At 32.0% G+C, this 18881-nt stretch overlaps 1 protein-coding gene across 1 annotated transcript in view; it reads right to left on the reverse strand.

Moving 5' to 3' along the window:
* The window catches only part of CEP290 (centrosomal protein 290kDa), a 44853-nt gene extending 26927 nt beyond the window's left edge, over positions 1-17926 (reverse strand). The window contains exons 1-22 of the mRNA XM_010008054.1: positions 17825-17926; positions 17617-17694; positions 16798-16867; positions 16490-16536; positions 15978-16121; positions 15720-15773; positions 14651-14803; positions 14106-14288; positions 13669-13758; positions 13471-13593; positions 11530-11653; positions 10813-10985; positions 10163-10325; positions 9434-9534; positions 9257-9344; positions 8670-8782; positions 6781-6865; positions 5325-5467; positions 4586-4750; positions 3484-3633; positions 2379-2494; positions 66-168 (exon numbers count right to left, since the gene is read on the reverse strand). Coding sequence (XP_010006356.1) covers positions 66-168; positions 2379-2494; positions 3484-3633; positions 4586-4750; positions 5325-5467; positions 6781-6865; positions 8670-8782; positions 9257-9344; positions 9434-9534; positions 10163-10325; positions 10813-10985; positions 11530-11653; positions 13471-13593; positions 13669-13758; positions 14106-14288; positions 14651-14803; positions 15720-15773; positions 15978-16121; positions 16490-16536; positions 16798-16867; positions 17617-17694; positions 17825-17926 — 2568 coding nt within the window. The remainder of the gene's footprint in view (positions 1-65; positions 169-2378; positions 2495-3483; positions 3634-4585; positions 4751-5324; positions 5468-6780; positions 6866-8669; positions 8783-9256; positions 9345-9433; positions 9535-10162; positions 10326-10812; positions 10986-11529; positions 11654-13470; positions 13594-13668; positions 13759-14105; positions 14289-14650; positions 14804-15719; positions 15774-15977; positions 16122-16489; positions 16537-16797; positions 16868-17616; positions 17695-17824) is intronic.
* Positions 17927-18881: the final 955 nt, after the last annotated feature.

Raw genomic sequence — 18881 nt, forward strand, 5'->3', positions numbered from 1 at the left:
TTGTACTCAACTCTCTGGTTAGTGTATTAAAACTCTTGAAAAATGAAAGCAACAAAATTACTCACAGAATATGCCTTTATTTTTGTAGCATCCTGTTCTTTTTGCTCTTCTAGCTTTTTCTTTTCCTCTTTCATACATTCTGCTTCCTTCTGCCAGCTTTCCTTTTGACTAAAACAGAAATTAAATATTTTCTTTAGAATTATGGAAGACTTGGTGACTGAAAAAACTGTAACTAAAACATCAACCTTGAAATACTGCAAACCACAATACTCATTTTCAGCAGTTACATAACTGGGAAAAGACATTATCAATTTTACATGGATTACTGAAAATCTATCCTCTCTGTTTAGGCTGCAGCTGGTTTAATGATGAAAATAATTCTTAAGTTGAAGGGTCTTATCTCTTGTTCACATGTGTAAGATAGTGCAGAGACAGAGATGCCACACCCCCAAAAAATAACACATACAGGACTTAATCTGCTTTAAATCACATACTTGTATTCCAAAATAAGTAGTTTATTGCACATCTTGGTAAAAATAATAGAAATCTTTCCACATTAAGTACCTCTCCAGAAACTCCAAGTCTCCTTTTCATAGGAAGTGAGACAAAAATCAGACAACCAGCAATTACCATGCCGTGAACTTGTATATGGGGCTTTGTTTTTGAAGCAGACTAGGCCCAGCACATTTCAGCAGGTATTCACATTTTTGCCTATTAATTTGGCTGAAGATGTTTACAGCTAGATAAAATGGTTTGCCAAATAATCAGTGACTCTTATTTCCATAACTGTTTCCTTTGCATGAAGCACTTGCACGTTCATTAGCTAAGAAAGACAACTTTCAAGGGGAACAAGGCTTCTGTAGTTCTCGAGAGACAGAATGCCTAAGTAGATTTTGAAGTATTTTTATTTATTCATACAGAATGATACAGTATTTTAAGGAAAATATTAACTTGCTCATCCTCTGAGATCTCCCCACAGAACAGTACCAGGCTTTTTCTTTAAAAGTTAGCAGTTCAAATTCCCCTCAGGATGTGGACAGAATTAAACTTACGTTTCCCATATCCAAATTCTGCACTGGAGTTCAGACTTCTAAACAAAAGGTCAGGCAATTGCTGTAGTATTAACTCCCTTTTTCAAATGGTTTTGCAAATTTTCCCTTCTATTACATTAATTTTATTTCAGTTGCATAAAGGACATAATTTCCCACTCTAGCTTTTCTACTTCAGTAAAAAACAATCAAAATCATACAAAGATTTAGTTTGCTTTGGCCCAAACTACTCTCCTCTATCCACATTTATTTATTTATTTAGAAAGAAAAAAAGACTATGAACTGTTTATACATATCTAATAAGGAAGTTCCTATAGAATGGATAGTTTAGACTAATTTAAACAGATAATCAAGGGTATTTTGAAAGTAGTATATTCTCTTCCAAGAAGATCTCCTACTTTCTTCCATAATGGAAATAAACAGAAGACAAAGAAAATGCACTGAAAATAAGTTTTTATGAGTTTCAAAGCCAAAGAATCTCCTTCCTTGACTTCAATCTGTAACAGGTTTGGAGAAGGAGCCTTGAATCATCATCTTATCCTCATCACTGGAGATACCCAATCTAGTAATAAATAAGAAAGTATATTATAGCCTATAATAATTTAAAAATGTTATAGCTTTATTGCCTCAGACATAATGTTATCTGGGAAGTCTTAACTGAGTCAATGAACAAACAGAAGGTCCTAAAAGATAAAACACCCTTGATTGAAAAGCCATCCAGTGACTGTTCCTTCCAATCCAAGGACAGAGAGACACAATTAATAGTCTGATCATTAAAGAACTGAAATCACCAGATTCACCCCTCTGCTCCTAACTGATGAAAATCCTTTTTTTTTTTTTTTTTTTGACCATAAGAAGCATATTTTAGAAATTAGACTCAATTAAGCATATAAAGGAACTAAAAGTCTGAAAGAAAACCAACTGTGAAGTCCTGACAATCTGAAATTTTAAAACAGAGATCTCTGACTGCATTTGAATAAGTTTTCTTCCTTTCCCCCTGAGAAAAACTGTTATGACCCATATTTGAAAGCAAAAGGAACGAGTATATAATGCCAGGTTCTGATAAAATACAGGATGTCAGATGCAAAAGCACAATCTAGTCCTCATAACACATGCAACATGAAAAGAGCCCGTGCCCATGAAAAGAGATGTTTTCGTAAGAGTTTTATGAATCTTTGAAAGAAAAAAAATGGAGTCCATATTCAAGAGCAGCAGCAGAATTTATGACATTAATCAAAGAACTAACTCAACACAGCAGCAAATCTTGTATTCAAAATTATTAAATATTTAGGTAGTTGGACTTCTGTAATTCAGCAAGGAGAACAATACCTTTGATATTCTTTATACAGCAATCCTTGTTGATGACGAATTACTGCAAATTTTCGCCTGTAGTCCTCTATTGCATCTTCTAATTGTTTAAGTAACTGTTCTTTATTTTCAAGTTCCTAATGAATATTTTCCAAATAAAAATATTGAAGTAATTAATATAGGTTCTAAACATGAAAGGATTAATCAAAATGCCAGTTCTCCATGTTTTTCATGACAAGAGGCTTCTGTCAGTAACTGTGTGAACTGCAGATATGAAATGTGTCTTTCCTTTAGAAGCAACAGCTGAAAAAAAGTTCAATAATCTTTGGCATTCACATTAATAGGTGTGAAATAATGTGTAATTGCACTGTGGATTACAGCTCTCAAAGTTCAAAACACCATGCTACGTAACCATAGAGAATACTAATTGAACATCTAACTGAAAAGGGATATTTTCTTCTCATGTTTTCATATACTCTTCTTCTTAATACAGTTGAAAAATATTCTCTAACCAAGAGAAGCAATTGAAGATAGAACAAAATAATTTAATAATAATAATAAAAGGTAAGTTCTTTTTACTCCAATTTTTAAAGAACCAATTCTTCTTTTCTATATGCTCATCTGCTATGGTTACCATGGCAACCACTGGCTTCAGTTTCAATGTATATATGCCTCAACAAATGTTGACATATATTGACAAATAATGGAATGAAAACTCATATGGTAAATAAATAGAGACCTTTGCTATATAGATAAAAACTGTTCAAATTAGAATTTGCACATGCAGACCCAGGTGTGGAATCCAGAGAATTTCTCATAGAAAAAGAATGCAACCACAGCGTACAAAGAAGAGTGGCCAAATATTTAACAAAATTCAGATGTAAACCAAAAATAACGAAAATGTTATAAAAAATTTAATGAAGTGTTAGTTTCCAGGATCACAACACATCAAAATACTCAGAAGTTAAAAAAAAAAACGCAACAGAATATCTTGGTTTACTGCATGTCAGAACTTTGAAATAATTTTGGAGACTTCTCTTCTGTCCATACCTGGCATGGTACTAGATTTTGGAGGAATTAGCTTAATGTTACAAATATTCTTGATATCAAGGAGTAAATGAGTTACCTGTATAAGATGTATTATATATTCATTCAGAGAATTAATAATATTAACACTTGAAGGAGCTATTCCTTCTGGAAGATTCACTGTTTGGAAGACAATATTGGCACCTTGTGACTGATGTAATAAGCAAATTTCATTTTTCAGTTGTGCAATCTAAAGAAAGGAAACAAAACCATAAAGAAGCAGCTCTTTCCATTCAATTCAATTAAATGAAAAAAAAAAAAAAATCAATGATGGAAAATATCTTGTTTTCCTGTGCTACATCAGTTGTTAATAACTTCCACTTATATTCTAAAGCATTCAAACAGTCTTTAAAGTAGCTTTTAAAAATGCTGTGATTCCATAAATCATGAAATGTGTAATATCTGAGGCCAAACTTACATTACTCCAACAATAAGGGAAGTATCATATATTTGAGGAATCACCACAGTTATATTCCAAATTGTTTAAAACATCGTGTTTTTCTATTCCTCTTAAAAAGATGAAGTATTGGATAGAATTATTGCAGTAGCTAATTGACGGTTTATTCTAAACAAATCTTTGCCTCTGGTTCTCTACCCTAACAGTACACATTACACTATTCTGGAATATTAGTTACTGGCAAATCTTCTTGCATCACTAAAATTCTTTGAAGAAGCAAATTTAAATTAGACTTCCTATCCATTTCCCCCTCCTGCCCTGGAAGAAGCATGCCACAGATTCAGTAGTACAACTTAAAACAAGACACAGGATTTCAGAAAACTATTCATCATTTTAGAACACTTAATATCTGTTACTTATTTATAAATAACAAATGCAAAACTACTGGGTTTTTGAAGAAAGAAATCCGAGTTTCTTTGGAGCACAGCTCTTCTCAAAAGACACGGATGCTTGGTGTTCAACATGATAAGATTTTCCAAGGATAAGGTAACATTAGGAAGAGTAAGATTTGAATTTAAAATAGACAAATTTGTAGTTACAATACATATATTTAATTAAGATTTGTATAAACACACTGTTCCCATAAGCTTAATTAAGTATCTTCTACATTGTATGGTTTTGTTCTAAATTATCAGATCAGCTACTTTTCAAGTACAAAACTAATTGTATTAATTTAATTTTATACCTTTTCATTTGCATTTGCCAGCTGATTAGAGAAATTTGTTGCCTCCTTCTGAGTCTGTTTCAATTCATGTCTTAATTCTTCATTTCGTCCTGTAAGCTGGTCAACCTGAGCTTTCAAGTGCACATTAGCATCAAATATTCCTTCTGAATTCTTTGATTCCATTGCCTAATGCAGTAGACATTTAATGAACAAAACAGAGACAAAATGCTTTGTTTTTTCAGAAAAAAAAACCTGTAGCCCTCAAGTTTAGACTACAAGGAATGCAAAAAAAGCATGAACTGTTGAAGTTTTAAAATTTACATATGACTTTCCTAATGGTATATATGCCATAGATTGTTACTTAAATGGTTATATTTTCCTGTAAATACTGGATTTATTTTATAAGGTATTTGAATAAATATTTTTTTTCAACATTTCCTCCAAGTCCATACAGTCCATGCTAACAAATTTTTACCTAAGCTTTATGACTGAACAATAAACTTGCCAAAGACAGTTTTATACTATCCAGCTGAAGATTTAAAAAAAAATAAATATATATTTTTATTGGCAATCCCTTGTTGCAGTATATTTTTAATTAGCATTTTAAAGAAGTATCACACTATGTACTCCTACCTGTAACTAAGGAAGCATGTGTATAAGGAAGCTACTATTTAATTATAAAATAACTCAATAATTGAGGAAGAAAAAAAAGGCATATCAATCTTATAAAGTTAAATTATAGTTTAAAAAGCAAGCTCACATTAACTAAACGATCCAAACTAGGGATTATTAAGGCTGTTTCTCCTCCCTTCACACTAGGATCCTTCTGCATTTCCTTGACAGCTTGTAATATTTCTCTCATTCCTTGTTCAAGTTGTTTATTCTCTTCTGATAATTCTTTTACTGTAATAAAAATTGTAAATGTGATTAAAGGCACTGAAAAAATGAGTTAAGGTTTCCCTTGCCTTATCATCACAATACTTTTTTACTTTGATATAGAAGAATAATGTTCATATTATAGACAGACACAATTAGGAAGTTAAAAGTATAGCTGCTGAAATCTCTGCTAAAGAATGTATTTTGCTGAAAAATACCAACAAAACAATAATAAAATGCTTCATGGGAACATATTTGAGTTTCTTGAACCTTCCAGTCTTTAACGTTTCCTGCCACTTTTTCACTTCTTTAGTAGCCTGACTGACTTTCACAAATCCAAAAATATGGCTATCTGGGAAGTATTTGGGTGTAGCAATGAAGTATATAGGATTTGCGTGCATATTTGTTGCAGACATGTAAATTATTTAGCTGGAATAAAGGCTCTCAAGACATACAGTTTTCCTGCTACCATTAGTCTCTCAGTGGAATTCCAAACCTTCCAGCATTGAGCAAGAAGTCTGCAAACTTTAGAAAAAAACAACAAACCTGCCAGGACATTGTCTGCATCTCAACAATAACTGGCTACCTTCCCTGAAGACCCTGGAATTAACTGCATAATTTGTAGCACTTTAAGCACCATGTCTGTTTTGAAAAGTAAAAAATAATTACATTTCGAATTCACATTATCTGGGAAAAAAAGTAAAGATCTTGCCAAGAGAAATTAACATTAATTTTATTTCAGTTTGCTAGGAGTGAACTTCAGCTAACCGACATATATATGTAAGCAGCAAGTGGGTTTAATTCTCTGTCACTCCCTTGTAGCCAGAAAAGCACTACGATTACATAAGTAAATTGTATAATTATTATAATTTCGATCACTCACAGACTTAAAACCCTTATTAGGTCTGATTCAGGAAGGAAAAACATGAGAGATCCTAGTTTAAAGCATTAAGTATGAATATTTAAACACACACACACAAAGATATACCCTAATATAAATACATTTTTTTTAAAAAGTCATTAATGAGAATTCAAAGAAATTCAAATTTGATAAATGCCATTTACTATCATTGTTTTGAAATCATTCTGTTTGCACCTGCGCCAATTCACAACCATTCATTTCGACAGCTGAGAAACAGATTAGAATAATTGTATCACAAACTTCTCTGTACACAGCAAATTCAATCACGGTGAAAGATACAAAAGTAAGCTGCATTTCAAACAGAAACTGTAAAGACAGATATTTGCGGTCAAAATCACAAAACCAGAAAAACTAAATAAGCAAATTATCTGCAGGCACCTGATAATATACCTGATTTTTAAAGAAGGTTGGAACTTACATTTAGATTGAAATTTGGCTATTACAGCCTCATTCTTCTCCAAATCCCTCTCTCTCACACTTAATTCATTTGCAAGGTACTCATTCTAAAGAAAAGAACAAAGAAGACTCAAAAATAGTAATTCAGGCATTAGAATTTTCATTAGGACTCTACTTAAATGAGAACAAATGCTTGAAAATATTGCTAATCCATACATAATCAACAGTGAAATCATACAGTATGTAAAACAAAATGAGGTGTCATATAGAAGGCAACAATAATATAAAGCCTCATCTTCACAGTAACTAAATTACCAGGAAAAATTTAAACCATTAATAAACCCTATATGAATATTTATCCTATTTGGGTTTCTTAAAAAAACTTTGTACTACCTGCACTGCCTGGCCTCTATATCTTTCAGGATTTAAATCTTTGTAAGTATTTAACATACTCTTGATCAACAAATCTCGGGATATCTGCTCATTCTAAAAAAAACTTAACCCAAACAATAATAAGTTATTAGTATAGGATTCTCTCTTCATTTATATAAAAAAGACATTACTTCCAAGATCTATCTTCCAAAATATAAAAACCCCATTTCTTTTCCACTGAAAGTGCAATTAGTAGGCATTATTTATTCCATAGGTTGGCTAACACAGTATTTTAAGAGAAATCACAACAGGAAAGCATACTGCCTGTTGTGCAAACTTTTTCCACCAACAAAATGAAAATGTATGCCTACATTTTTCAATCCTGTGTCAACAAATAAACTGCAAAATAATTACTTGGCTTTTTTTTTTTTTTTAAATTAGAAGGAAAAACATCCAATTCTATTAAAACTATCCAACAGCTTTAATTAATAATGATGACAGTAAATGAATACATCTTTATTGTTGGAATTTACCTTCTAAATAACTGCGATAGAAATGCACTCACACTATAAAGGTGTCTCACCAGTGATCTAAGAAAGGCTAATTCTCTCAACTGCTGTATGAGATTTCCAACTGGATCTACCTGACCCGAGTGTTCTTTTTGTCCATTTTCAAGTGAACTTTCCAAACTTTTTACTTGCAACAATTCTGTTAGGCATTTCTTTCCTTCTCTGTCTTCTTGAAATGCAGTTAAATTGGAAAACTTAACTTGCAAATAATCTTGCTTATCCTTCAGTGCTGATACTTGTGTTTTGTGCATTACTGGCCTTCCAAGAACAGATGCACAAGAAATCAGAGAGTTTCTTCTGAGAGATAGTCTGAAGCAACATATTTCCTGACCTGTTTGGTCTGAATTAGAAGTTATGGACAGTTCATTCTGAAAAGATGGCTTGTTTCTGCAGTTGTAGTTACTTACCTCTGAGGCCTGACAGACTCGCTGATAAGCAGAAAACGAATCTGTGTAGTCTGATTTTAAGTCTTTTGACATCTCTCTATTGTCTGTATAATCTGTTATCCCTGATGTTTGTGTAAATTGTAGCTCTGGTGATACAATAAGATCTCTTACACTAAGAGCTTCGGAAGTATAGCTGTCACTCACTACTTGCCACTCTGTCTCATGTTTTGAATCTAAATGAACCAAAGAAGTATTTCTATTTTTTTCCATGTGATTTAAATTCTTGAGTATGCCAGAAATTCTTCTAGGTAGATTTCCCACAGCTGTACTCTTTTCAGCTATAACTTTCTCTGCCTTCAGAAGTCTAACAGGTGCTTCTCTATCTGCAAGTATGTTTCTTCCTTCCATGTTACACGAGCTGCTAGACTATAGTCACAAAAAACACAGAATATTCATTAGTCTTCTAAAAAAATTACAAATTAATATTTTTTTTGGTTAATAGCAGCTAATAAAAGCATCTATCTTTGAAGAGATATCTACAAAATAACACTATTTTTATGTATTAACTTGCTTTACAAGCCTACCTTTGCTTTTACTTCAGCAATATCATGGCTGGTCAAGAAATCCAGCTTCCTCTTATTTATCTGTTTTTCTTCAGTAAAGCTATCAGTTATAGGCACATCCCCAGGATCCAATGCTAATTGCAAGTAAATGCACAAGTAAGAAATTATTATGAATTTTAACTGGTCTCCAAGCAAACAAATATGTTCAATTTAAAATATCTGAGTTCTAGTTTTCTACCTGCAAAATAAGAAGCTGTAAATCTTTCCATATAAGCACAAGATGCTTCCCTGGGTGGCAAATAGAGACATTAAAGATTTTTGAAACACTTAAATTATACAGATTTATTGGAAATCATGGCCAGATCATACTGCATCTAAGAACCACAAGCCAATGACACAACTCTCAGTGATGCATGACTTGCCAACACAAGTCAAAAAGCTACTGGGCTATAGGACGAAGGAAATAAAAAACACTCACCTCTTCCTACAGATTCAATGAAATGGATTTAGCCTTGCAATTTAAACAAATGAGTAAGTGTAACATAGCTATATTAACAAGCACAGACACCATGTTTTTGAAAGGACAATTTATTATTAAGAAATCTTACCTATGGTTGCACCTTTTCTTCCTTTCTCCTGAGCCAACTTACGAACCTGTTTTTTCAGTTCAATCCTTTCCTCTTCAAGTCTTTCAATCTGCGTATCAGTATTTAATCAGTATTTAATCTTGTTCAAATACATTATTATTATATAGCTTTTAGACTAAAACAGGATTTATCACTTACCTCTTGCAAAAGAATCTGTTTTTCAGCTCTAAATTGCTGCTGCTTCAATGTTTTGTTGCTTCTTAATTCATTTAAATCAATCATTGTCTTTGGCTCAAGACCTAAAACACAGTATATGCTACACAATTATTCCTTAAGGAGGAATACTGATGTTAGTAACCATCAAAAGGTAGTTCATTTAAGTAAGAATCTAGCTAGTCAAGTAGAGTTAAAATAATGGTATGTTGATAGTTGAATATATATAAATATTTCTCTGTATGTGCACACATCTTATGCTCCATGTAACAACAGCAGAAGAAAGCATTTTATTTCAATTACTCAAAAAACCAAAATTAATAAAATGCCACCTAAAATTAACTCTATTTATGTTTAGATTCTCCTATGTAAAAATAAGCCTCTCCAAAGTTTTCTGCTTTTCAATCTAGCATTACAACTCCGGTATTTTATGGTTTCTAAATATCATATTATGAAATTAATTAAGCAGTGTACAGTCAAAGAGGAATCAAAACCAAAGACACAACAAAACCTCATCTCTTACTTTCTTAAACCTGCAAGTTTAATCATGCATATTCATGCAGTTTATCCTAACTAACCAAAACTACTTGAAAGTATTAGGACAATATCAAAAATTACTTCCAAGTGTTACTTAGTAAAGTTAAAGATTTCCAAAACATAGCTATTTCAATTCTTATACAACAAATAATTGAAAATGTAATGGATATAGCATACCTAAGCGCTCTCGAAGTTCTTCATTTTCATCAAGAAAATCATTTATTTTAAGTTCAAGTTTATTGACTTCCTTAATCAATGTTTCAATTTCATGATCTCGTTTTTTTATTTGCTTTTTTAAATCTTTTATTTCAGCAACAGCCTCTTCCAAACCATATATTCCCTATACAACCCAAAATAGGAAATAAAAACATAACAACCAACAGAAGATGTAAGATTATTAATCTGTCTTTTATCATTACATGGATAAGAAAATATGTTTTTCTACCTGTACCACTCTTCTGCACTATGCTTAGTGAAAAAAGTTATTGAATAAAACCCAAATCCTATAAATCTGTCTTTTGGCTACAGAGAAATCTCTGCATATTTCAAAATCGAGTTGGTTTACTAAATTATCAGTCAAATAATCATATTTGATTATTGATTATTTTGATTGACTCTTCAATTACTGTTCAATAGGCTTTAGAAGCCCATGTGAATGTTAAAACTGATGTAAAAATTGTGAAGCAGCTAACAAATCAAAAGGAAAAAAATCCAGCACCATAAGTCATTCATTTCATTTCTAATTAAAACAAAGTCAATAAAAAATGGACAAATACGATTGCCTAAAATCAGATAGAATACTCTGTCCTCTCTGACAAAGTGTTTACCAGTTCATAGTTTCTCATTCGTTTCAGAGTCTCAACAAGCTCTTTGTCCTTTTCCATAGCATCAGCTTCTGCTAATTCTGCTGATTTCTCAGCCTCCTTAGTTCTCTCTTCTAGCATTTTAAACTTCTCCTGCATATCCCCAATCCAATTCTGTTGAGCAAGAGATGAGTGACCTGGAAAGAAAAACCTTGACCTGTTTATAATTGAACTAGGAATTCTTGCTATCAATAATTAAGCTAGAAGGAAACACTTCAGATGATGTTATAAAGGGGAGCTTAATTTTCTGTTCTTTTCTATTAAACTAATTATAAAAAACTACATGTGAAAACTTCTTTCCCCCCCCCAATCATTTATTCAAACAATATAGAAAAATAATGTGCACGTAAGGGACATTAGAATTTATTTTTAATTACATGCTACTATTTATTTGCTTTTCTTGATAGAGTTGAGACTTTACATGTTATGCTCTAACCTTTACAGAGTTGATATAGTTTGATTAGGCATTTTATTTCCCATAAAAAACACTTAAATACACAGAAAAAATTTTAACTGTTCTCAAATTTTAATTAATAGGTATGAACAAAAAAATTAGAGACTAATACTACTCAAATAGTGCAAATATTTTTTCTGTATTTCTAGAGAATAAAGAAATGTACAGTAAACTTGTGGTTTCTTTTTTTCCTTTTCATAGACCTTAACATAAAATGGTCATGGTACCTTTATCTTTTTGCAGTTCATTTTTTAATTCCTCGATAATAAATGCATTTTGTTCCATTTCTTTGGTATACTGTTCAACTTGCTCAGTAAGCAACTTTATCTGAGCATCTCGCTCTTGCACTCCCTACACACAATCAAAAAAAAAAACAAACCTCTGTTAAAGAATTATTTTTTACTGACAGGCAAGCTAGCAATACAGAACACCACACAGTAACAGTGCATGAAGAAATTAAAAGTAGCTAATATAAAACAATTTATAGAACAAGCAGATATACTGTACTTACAAGATAGAGTTCAGATATTATCTAGAAGTTGAGTATATAAAGGCAAAGCAGGAAAAATAAAAGAAATAGTAAAGATAAAGCATTCAAACAAAAAAATATAAAACTAGTATTTTAGCCTATAATTTTTAAACAAAACAGTTATCTAAGAGTTAAACCAACAGACAATTAAAAATTTTAGACAATACAGGTTTCTTACAGCTTCCTCATAAACAATTGCCAGTGGAAACTAAGAGGTACAAGACCGGGAGGACTAACAATCGATCATATGTGGCATCTGTATTGCAGACTGCCTTTCAGCAGGTCATCGACTTCTTATCACACCTTATTTGCAAGCACATACATCTGTAAGTATACACAGACTGTGAAAGTTACTTCTAGTCCTATTACAGTATTTCTGTGCTCATCCATGACTCTTAGAAATATCACAGACAACTTAATGTTATTTTTTGCGACAAACAAAAAAAGAAGAAAAAGACAAGAAAGAGTAATCATAACATAAAAATCTCAAGAGCTGCTGACCTTACTTTATGCCAATGATGTGAAAAACAAAAGCTCAGGCTTTCTTAGTGGACAAATATAACCACATTTCAAATCTAGATTAAAAGAGCTTAGCAAAGTTGTAAGGAGCTAAACAACCCTCAGAACATAAACATACACTGAACCATAACAAGCTCAATCCATTTTGAGTTAAAACACAGTGCAGTAATTTGATTTAATTTTTAAGTGTCTATCTTAAAAATATGCTTATTTCCACAAAACTGTTCAAAATGTCATGCTAATGACAGTCACCCAAAAAAGCAACCTCTCCACCCATCTAGTCAGCTAAAAGCAGACTCTACAACTGCTTACCAAAGTTACTTTCAGCTACCTTCCTCTTCTGATCATCAAAAACTGAACTCTAGTTAAGTATTTTTTTCACCTGATAAGCTGTTTCCTAGTTTTGGAAGACTGAATAAATATATCTCACCATACTGCTCAGTCAACAAGGGCCCAACATCTAACACAAATGTCATGACACATCTATTCAAAAACCTCAAAGCAAGGCAGGATACCATTCTAGTATCATACAGTATGCTTCCCTTAGTGTGTATTTCACGGTTTCTAAGGAGTCGCGTGCTTTATTCTTTTATATGTTTTTCAAGAAAGCTAGGAAATTCAAAATCATAAAGAACCATGTAATTTTGCATGAATATGACAGATACGTAAATTCAACTAATTCTATCATGGGCTGAACCACGGACTTAATAGTATGCTATCAGGTGAGACAAAGGAACAAGAAAATTAAACATTAGTTAAGACTCTTCCATGACCAACCAATGTGTAGGACAGAAACTAAGCTAGAATTTAAAAACATGAAAATATGGATGATTATGCGTTAATGCAATCACTCTGCTAATAGTTAGAAAATATTAATATGAAAGTAACAGAACCAGCTACCAAGAACTCAGCTTATACATCAAGCAAGAGAAGTTCCCTTTGTCCATTGTCTATTAAGCTAACTTTGTAGTTGAATCAATCAGCCTGTCTCATAATTCTGCAACATAAATAACACAGATTCTGGTATTTGCTAACTATAAAAGACTAAATAATTATTTGGTCACTAGCATAGTTATTGAATGGTATTTTCTATTACAGAAATTTTTCACACAGACTGTACCTGCTGAAGGGCCATTATACTGTTTTTGTCTGCATCAAGTTGAGCCATTTTCAATTTCTCTTTCAAGTTAAACAACATTTGCTGATACTCTAGGATTTCATCATCTTTTGAAGCTAAAATTTTCTGAAAAGAATACAAAATACCATCAGAACACTTGAAATAATTCCCAAAAAGAATATAAATGTACTTAAAAAGTACCTTCCATTCTTCTACTTTTGCATTTAGAGCTGCCATGAGTGGATCATCTTCCTCATTCTTTGCCTTCAGCTGGTCTGAAAGCTCTTGAACCTAGAAATGCCATTTTGATGAACATGACATCACAAACCTGTTTTGCTTAGCCAATGTATACGTATAAATACATTACATCAAACACATAAAACATAACAGATTAGTACTGCAGCAGCAAGGGAAGGTCACAGCTCTTAACATCAGAGTATAGCTAACATTTTGTACAAAAAAAAAAAGTGATCTGCAGTCAAGGTCTAAAATTTGTATCAAATTGAAAGATCACCCTACTTCTCAGCAGTGTGTGTTTTCACCTCAACATGCTGAGTGTTTTTTAATTTAAGCTATGACAATAGAGTATAAACCTAAAAGAAAAAATTACATTCAATATTATAAAAGTCAGTTCTTACTTGTAATTTGTACTGCTCTTTCTCTTTTCTTAAATGATCCATAACAATATCAGACTGTTGCACAATTAGTTTCATTTTGTTATATTCATCAGTCATCTTCTCCATTTCTTGCACTGATTCCTCAAGATTCTTTCTCATTTCTTGGGTTTGAATATCTAACTTCTCATTAGCTTCAGTCAAATTCTGCAAAACTCAAGAAAAAGCTGCATTTAAATAGTGCATATCTTAATACCCGAATAAGTGGTAATTTATAGCTACCTTAAATGTAAGACTTGAAAGTATAAATCAGCACAGGAGAGAGTATTTCACCTGTAGATTATCAAATTCAACAAATCCTAACAGCAAATAAAAGACATATTTCCAATTCCAGTATCTTCATTACCTCTGCCAGATTGATGGATGCAGACTGTATGCATCACAGAACCTACCTGCATAACGAACTCCCTTACTCCACCTGACTTGATCATTAAATGGACATAAATTTGTGGAAAACACTATTGTCAGTAACAATCTAATAAATACTCAATAGTACACATAGGTTTTACCTGAATATCATCCAAATACTGGGCAAGCTCAAAGTTCTTTTTGGACAACTGTGATCTGTAGTCAGACTCCTCTCCTCTTCGTGATAGAATTGTTTCTTTTTGAGAATCTATTTGCCTCTGATAGTCAACTACATCTTGGCGCAATTGCTCATTCTGCAAAAAAAGCAACCAAACATGAATCTGTTTAGAAAAGCTGGAGACAAAAACTTGTTGCTTTTCTAGCAAGCTAACACAAAGAGCTAAGACAGCCAAAAAACGTCCAAATTCCTACAGTCTGCTTTTAGAAAACTTAGAAACCTCACCTTTTTCTTTATGTGTTTTGTCTTCGGATTAAAAAGGAAGGAACAAGACCACAAGAACAAAGCATGAAAAATATTAAAAATCATCTTTGCTTTAGGAAGACTAAATAGGAGTCAACATAAAGACAAAATAAAATTGCTTCTCATACACACACATAAGTAAAAGGGTATTTTGAGGTGTAATTCTCGAGGTTTCCCCCCAGAACCTTAATTTAGCTTTCGCTGTCTGTTTTATTCTCTCAGATGCTAAGATTATAGGTATTAAATGCCATAAAACACCCTTGCTTTTTTTTTTCCTAAAACCAGCTAGAATAAATGCTTCAAGATAATTATTTTTTTTAATTCTAGTAATAAAAAATGCTAACTCTATTGTTTCATTGATCACTATATTAACTCTTGACTTTTTTTAATTTTGTTTTGACCAATGAGACAAACTTAGCAATAGCAGCAAGCCCTGTTTAATATCCATCAAATCTATTTTTCAACAGTATTAAAGTAAAATACTAACAATTCAAAACACAAACTCCAGACAAGGACCATGCAAATTCAAATGTAGACACCACCTGACCTCAATTAACTAAGCTTAATTGGAGTAGCTGTACTATAAAGATGTTTGATAAATGTGATTAAAATTCCTTATTCTCTTTGTACCAGTAACTAGGAAATGTTCTAAAACAGAATTAAACATCATGCCACATCAAAGATTATAAATACAAAGCACTAATATTTTTAAACAAAGATACAGTAAATCAGAAATAATTTTTACCAACCTCTCTCCTTAATTTGATGTTTTCATTTTCAGCAGCTTCATTCCGAAGAGCAAGCTAGAACAAGATGAAAAACCTTCATAGATATCACTAACACTACAAACCATGAAAACAAAGACCTCCAGAAACAAACTGAATATAAAAGTAATGGTCTTATTCCATCAATGTGGGGTTTTTTTTAATTTCAGAGGGTCTTTTCAGAACTTTTCAAAAGATGTGCCAGAACACATTTTAGAGATACCAAGCTGAAGTCCTTCTTACCTGTTCATTCACCTTCTTCTCTTTTTCTAGTTCTTTTTCTGTATCTGTTAATTGTCTCTCTTTTTGTTCTAATTGCTTTTCCAGTTGACAGATCTCATCACGTAAAAAACGAGTATCCCGACCACCAGCAGACCTTTGTGCCATCTTAAAAGCATAAAAATAATTATAAATATAGCACAGTTCTTTAAAATAGAAAGAACTAATAAAAAAAATAGATGCAATGACTAACATTTCTAATGTTCAGGAAAAAAACCAGAAGTGCTCACTAGCTTCTTTCAACAAAACCCAAAAACCTTTATAAATAAATGTGATTTACTCAAGCATAAAAATTTAATTGCACGTACAACATCTTTGCAAACCTAAGGCTGGTGAATATTTGAAAGCCAATAAAAACTACTAGCTAAAATGTAGGTGTATTATATCTTTTTACTAGAGTGAACTACTAGTCTATAAAACCTCATTTAAAAGCCCCATCAAACAGCACTCTCAAATAACAACATTTTAAAACATACCTCTAATTCATTTTGAAGCTTCATCACCTTTGTTTTAAATTGATTTTCTGTTAAAATAGAGCAGATATTATGAATTACTCAATAAGGTAAAAAGTAGATAAAACAACAATGGTTAACCTTAATCTTAAAATATTTTACTTCACTGAAGCAATTGATTTCAGAACAGTTGGTATTTCATTCATTTCCCTAAACTTAAACCAAGGACAAAATCAATGACAACAACAAAACACAACAACATAAAAAGAAACAAAACAAAAATAAATACATTTAACATATCATTTAGGAACAGCATAAAAAGGTTTACTTACCACATTTGGCTTGCTCTTCCCCAGCTTTTTCAACTTCTTCTAATGCCAGCTCTACCTCTTCAGCTTTCATCTGGGGAAAAAAGCACACAACAAGAAAGAACAACTCTTTACTACTAATGTAAATGAAAAATTATTCCATAGAATTCCTGCTAAAAAAGAAATATTTACAAAAGAGCACTGATTTTTCTCTCTTTAAACCAATTAAGCCACTCCTATTTTTCTCCATGTTGACAATTAAGAAGTTCAGATTGTTGAAATATCATCTTCTGTATTCTACAGTGCTATCTAAACATTGACACGCATACTGCTGAGTACTAAAAACAGTAAAAAAACCCTGTCTAAAACAAATGTGTAAATGTGTTTCCAGTACATTTATGAGTAAATACCAGAAGCTATGATAGATTTATAGAATCAGCTTTAGGACAGCAGCACTTCTTCATTCATGATGATGTTTCTATTTAAACTAAACCATCAACTACTACAAAAATTTGTATTAAAGTTAAAAGCATTAAAATACCTAAACAATTTTTGAGATATTTGTTTGCATTTTCCCTCTGTAAAACTAAGGTTACTATGTTAGTTCTATCCACTTTAGTTCCCACTGATACATGCTGTAATCCCAACAGCTACAAGCAGATACTCTCGTGCAAGCACACATGTAGCATAGAAATGCTCTTAGGCATAACCAGTGTGCTCAGTGCAGGAAAATGGAAAAAAAAAAAAAAAAAAAGAAAATGCAGCAATGAGCCTTTCATTCAAACAAAAAGGAAATAAATAAATGCATTTGTAGAATTACTGAAAGTGAGAATTAATACAAACCTTCATTAGTGACTGAGTAATTTTAAAAAGGTGGATCAATTGTTCTCGACTTTCAGTTTTTAAGTCTTTCCCATCAACCTAGAGAAAAGAGACAAGTGTTTTTATACAAATATCTTTTTATAAAAATGCACAAAATAAATAATCTAGGTATGTGGAGGACCAAAGACAGCACAATAAAAAACTTATGTTCTCTTTTCCCCTTGAGTACCTTGGATATGGTCTCCAGCAATCTGTCTGCAAGCTTTTCTTGATGAGGCAAAGCATCTGGATCAATTTTCATAAGCTTCCTCCAATCTAAAATGGGTGCCATACTGAATTCACAATTTTTTCCTGCAACAAAAATTGAAATAAAACTTATCAGATATTATTAGTCCAATCAATCTAATGTCAACTGATATAAAGGAGTCTGGCCACTGAACCACACAAGATGATTCTAATAACTGTATTGATTTTGTAATACTGATTAACATTGCGTTCACATTTTGGTCTACAACAAACAAGGAGACTATAGTAAAATATTTTTTTCTTTATGTTAAAATTTGATAATGCATACTTAAGGAATTTGTGACACTAACAGTGTACATCAGGATACAGATGAAACCCCTATATTAATTTTAATATCTTTCTTTCCTGCCCCACCTCTCAATGTGGAATTTTTAAGCAAAACACAACTGGATGCCCTTTGAACAAGACCTTTTAGGATTAACATCTTATAGTAACAAAATCATTATTTCTAATATTTAAAACACAACAAACAACTGTTATATTTTGATAATACGACCATCCATTTCTGGATATTTGTTTCTAAGATATTAAACTCTTGTATTAAATATCCTTTCCTTTTGATTAGAATATTTGAATTTATAAAGGACAGTAAACAACCTGGAAAATGACAAAAATCTAATCAGAAAACGGTGCAAAGGTTTGTTCTACTGCTTACCTCCTGGTTGCTGTAGGCCACAGTGACTTCTCATATATTGGGAAGTCAATGCAGTAGCTGAAAAAAGGCAGAAGAGATTGAAAATATTGGATTAGTCTTTTCTCTGGAGTTCTCTCTAGCCTTTATCATCAATATTTCAAAAATTAGATTCTACCAACTTTGAAACATAACATTGTTTAATCTACTTATTGTTTATTTTTAATAATGCTTATGATGAATATGGCATAAATGGCTACGAAAAATGAGAAAGAAATAAACCTAACCAGAACAGTAAATTCAGTATTATTCAAAAAAACTAATGGCACAGCGAGGATAGACATGTTTT

The sequence above is a fragment of the Chaetura pelagica genome, unplaced genomic scaffold (genome assembly GCF_000747805.2).
Source record: "Chaetura pelagica isolate M959 unplaced genomic scaffold, ChaPel_1.0 scaffold50, whole genome shotgun sequence".
Classification (NCBI taxonomy): Eukaryota; Metazoa; Chordata; class Aves; order Apodiformes; family Apodidae; genus Chaetura; species Chaetura pelagica.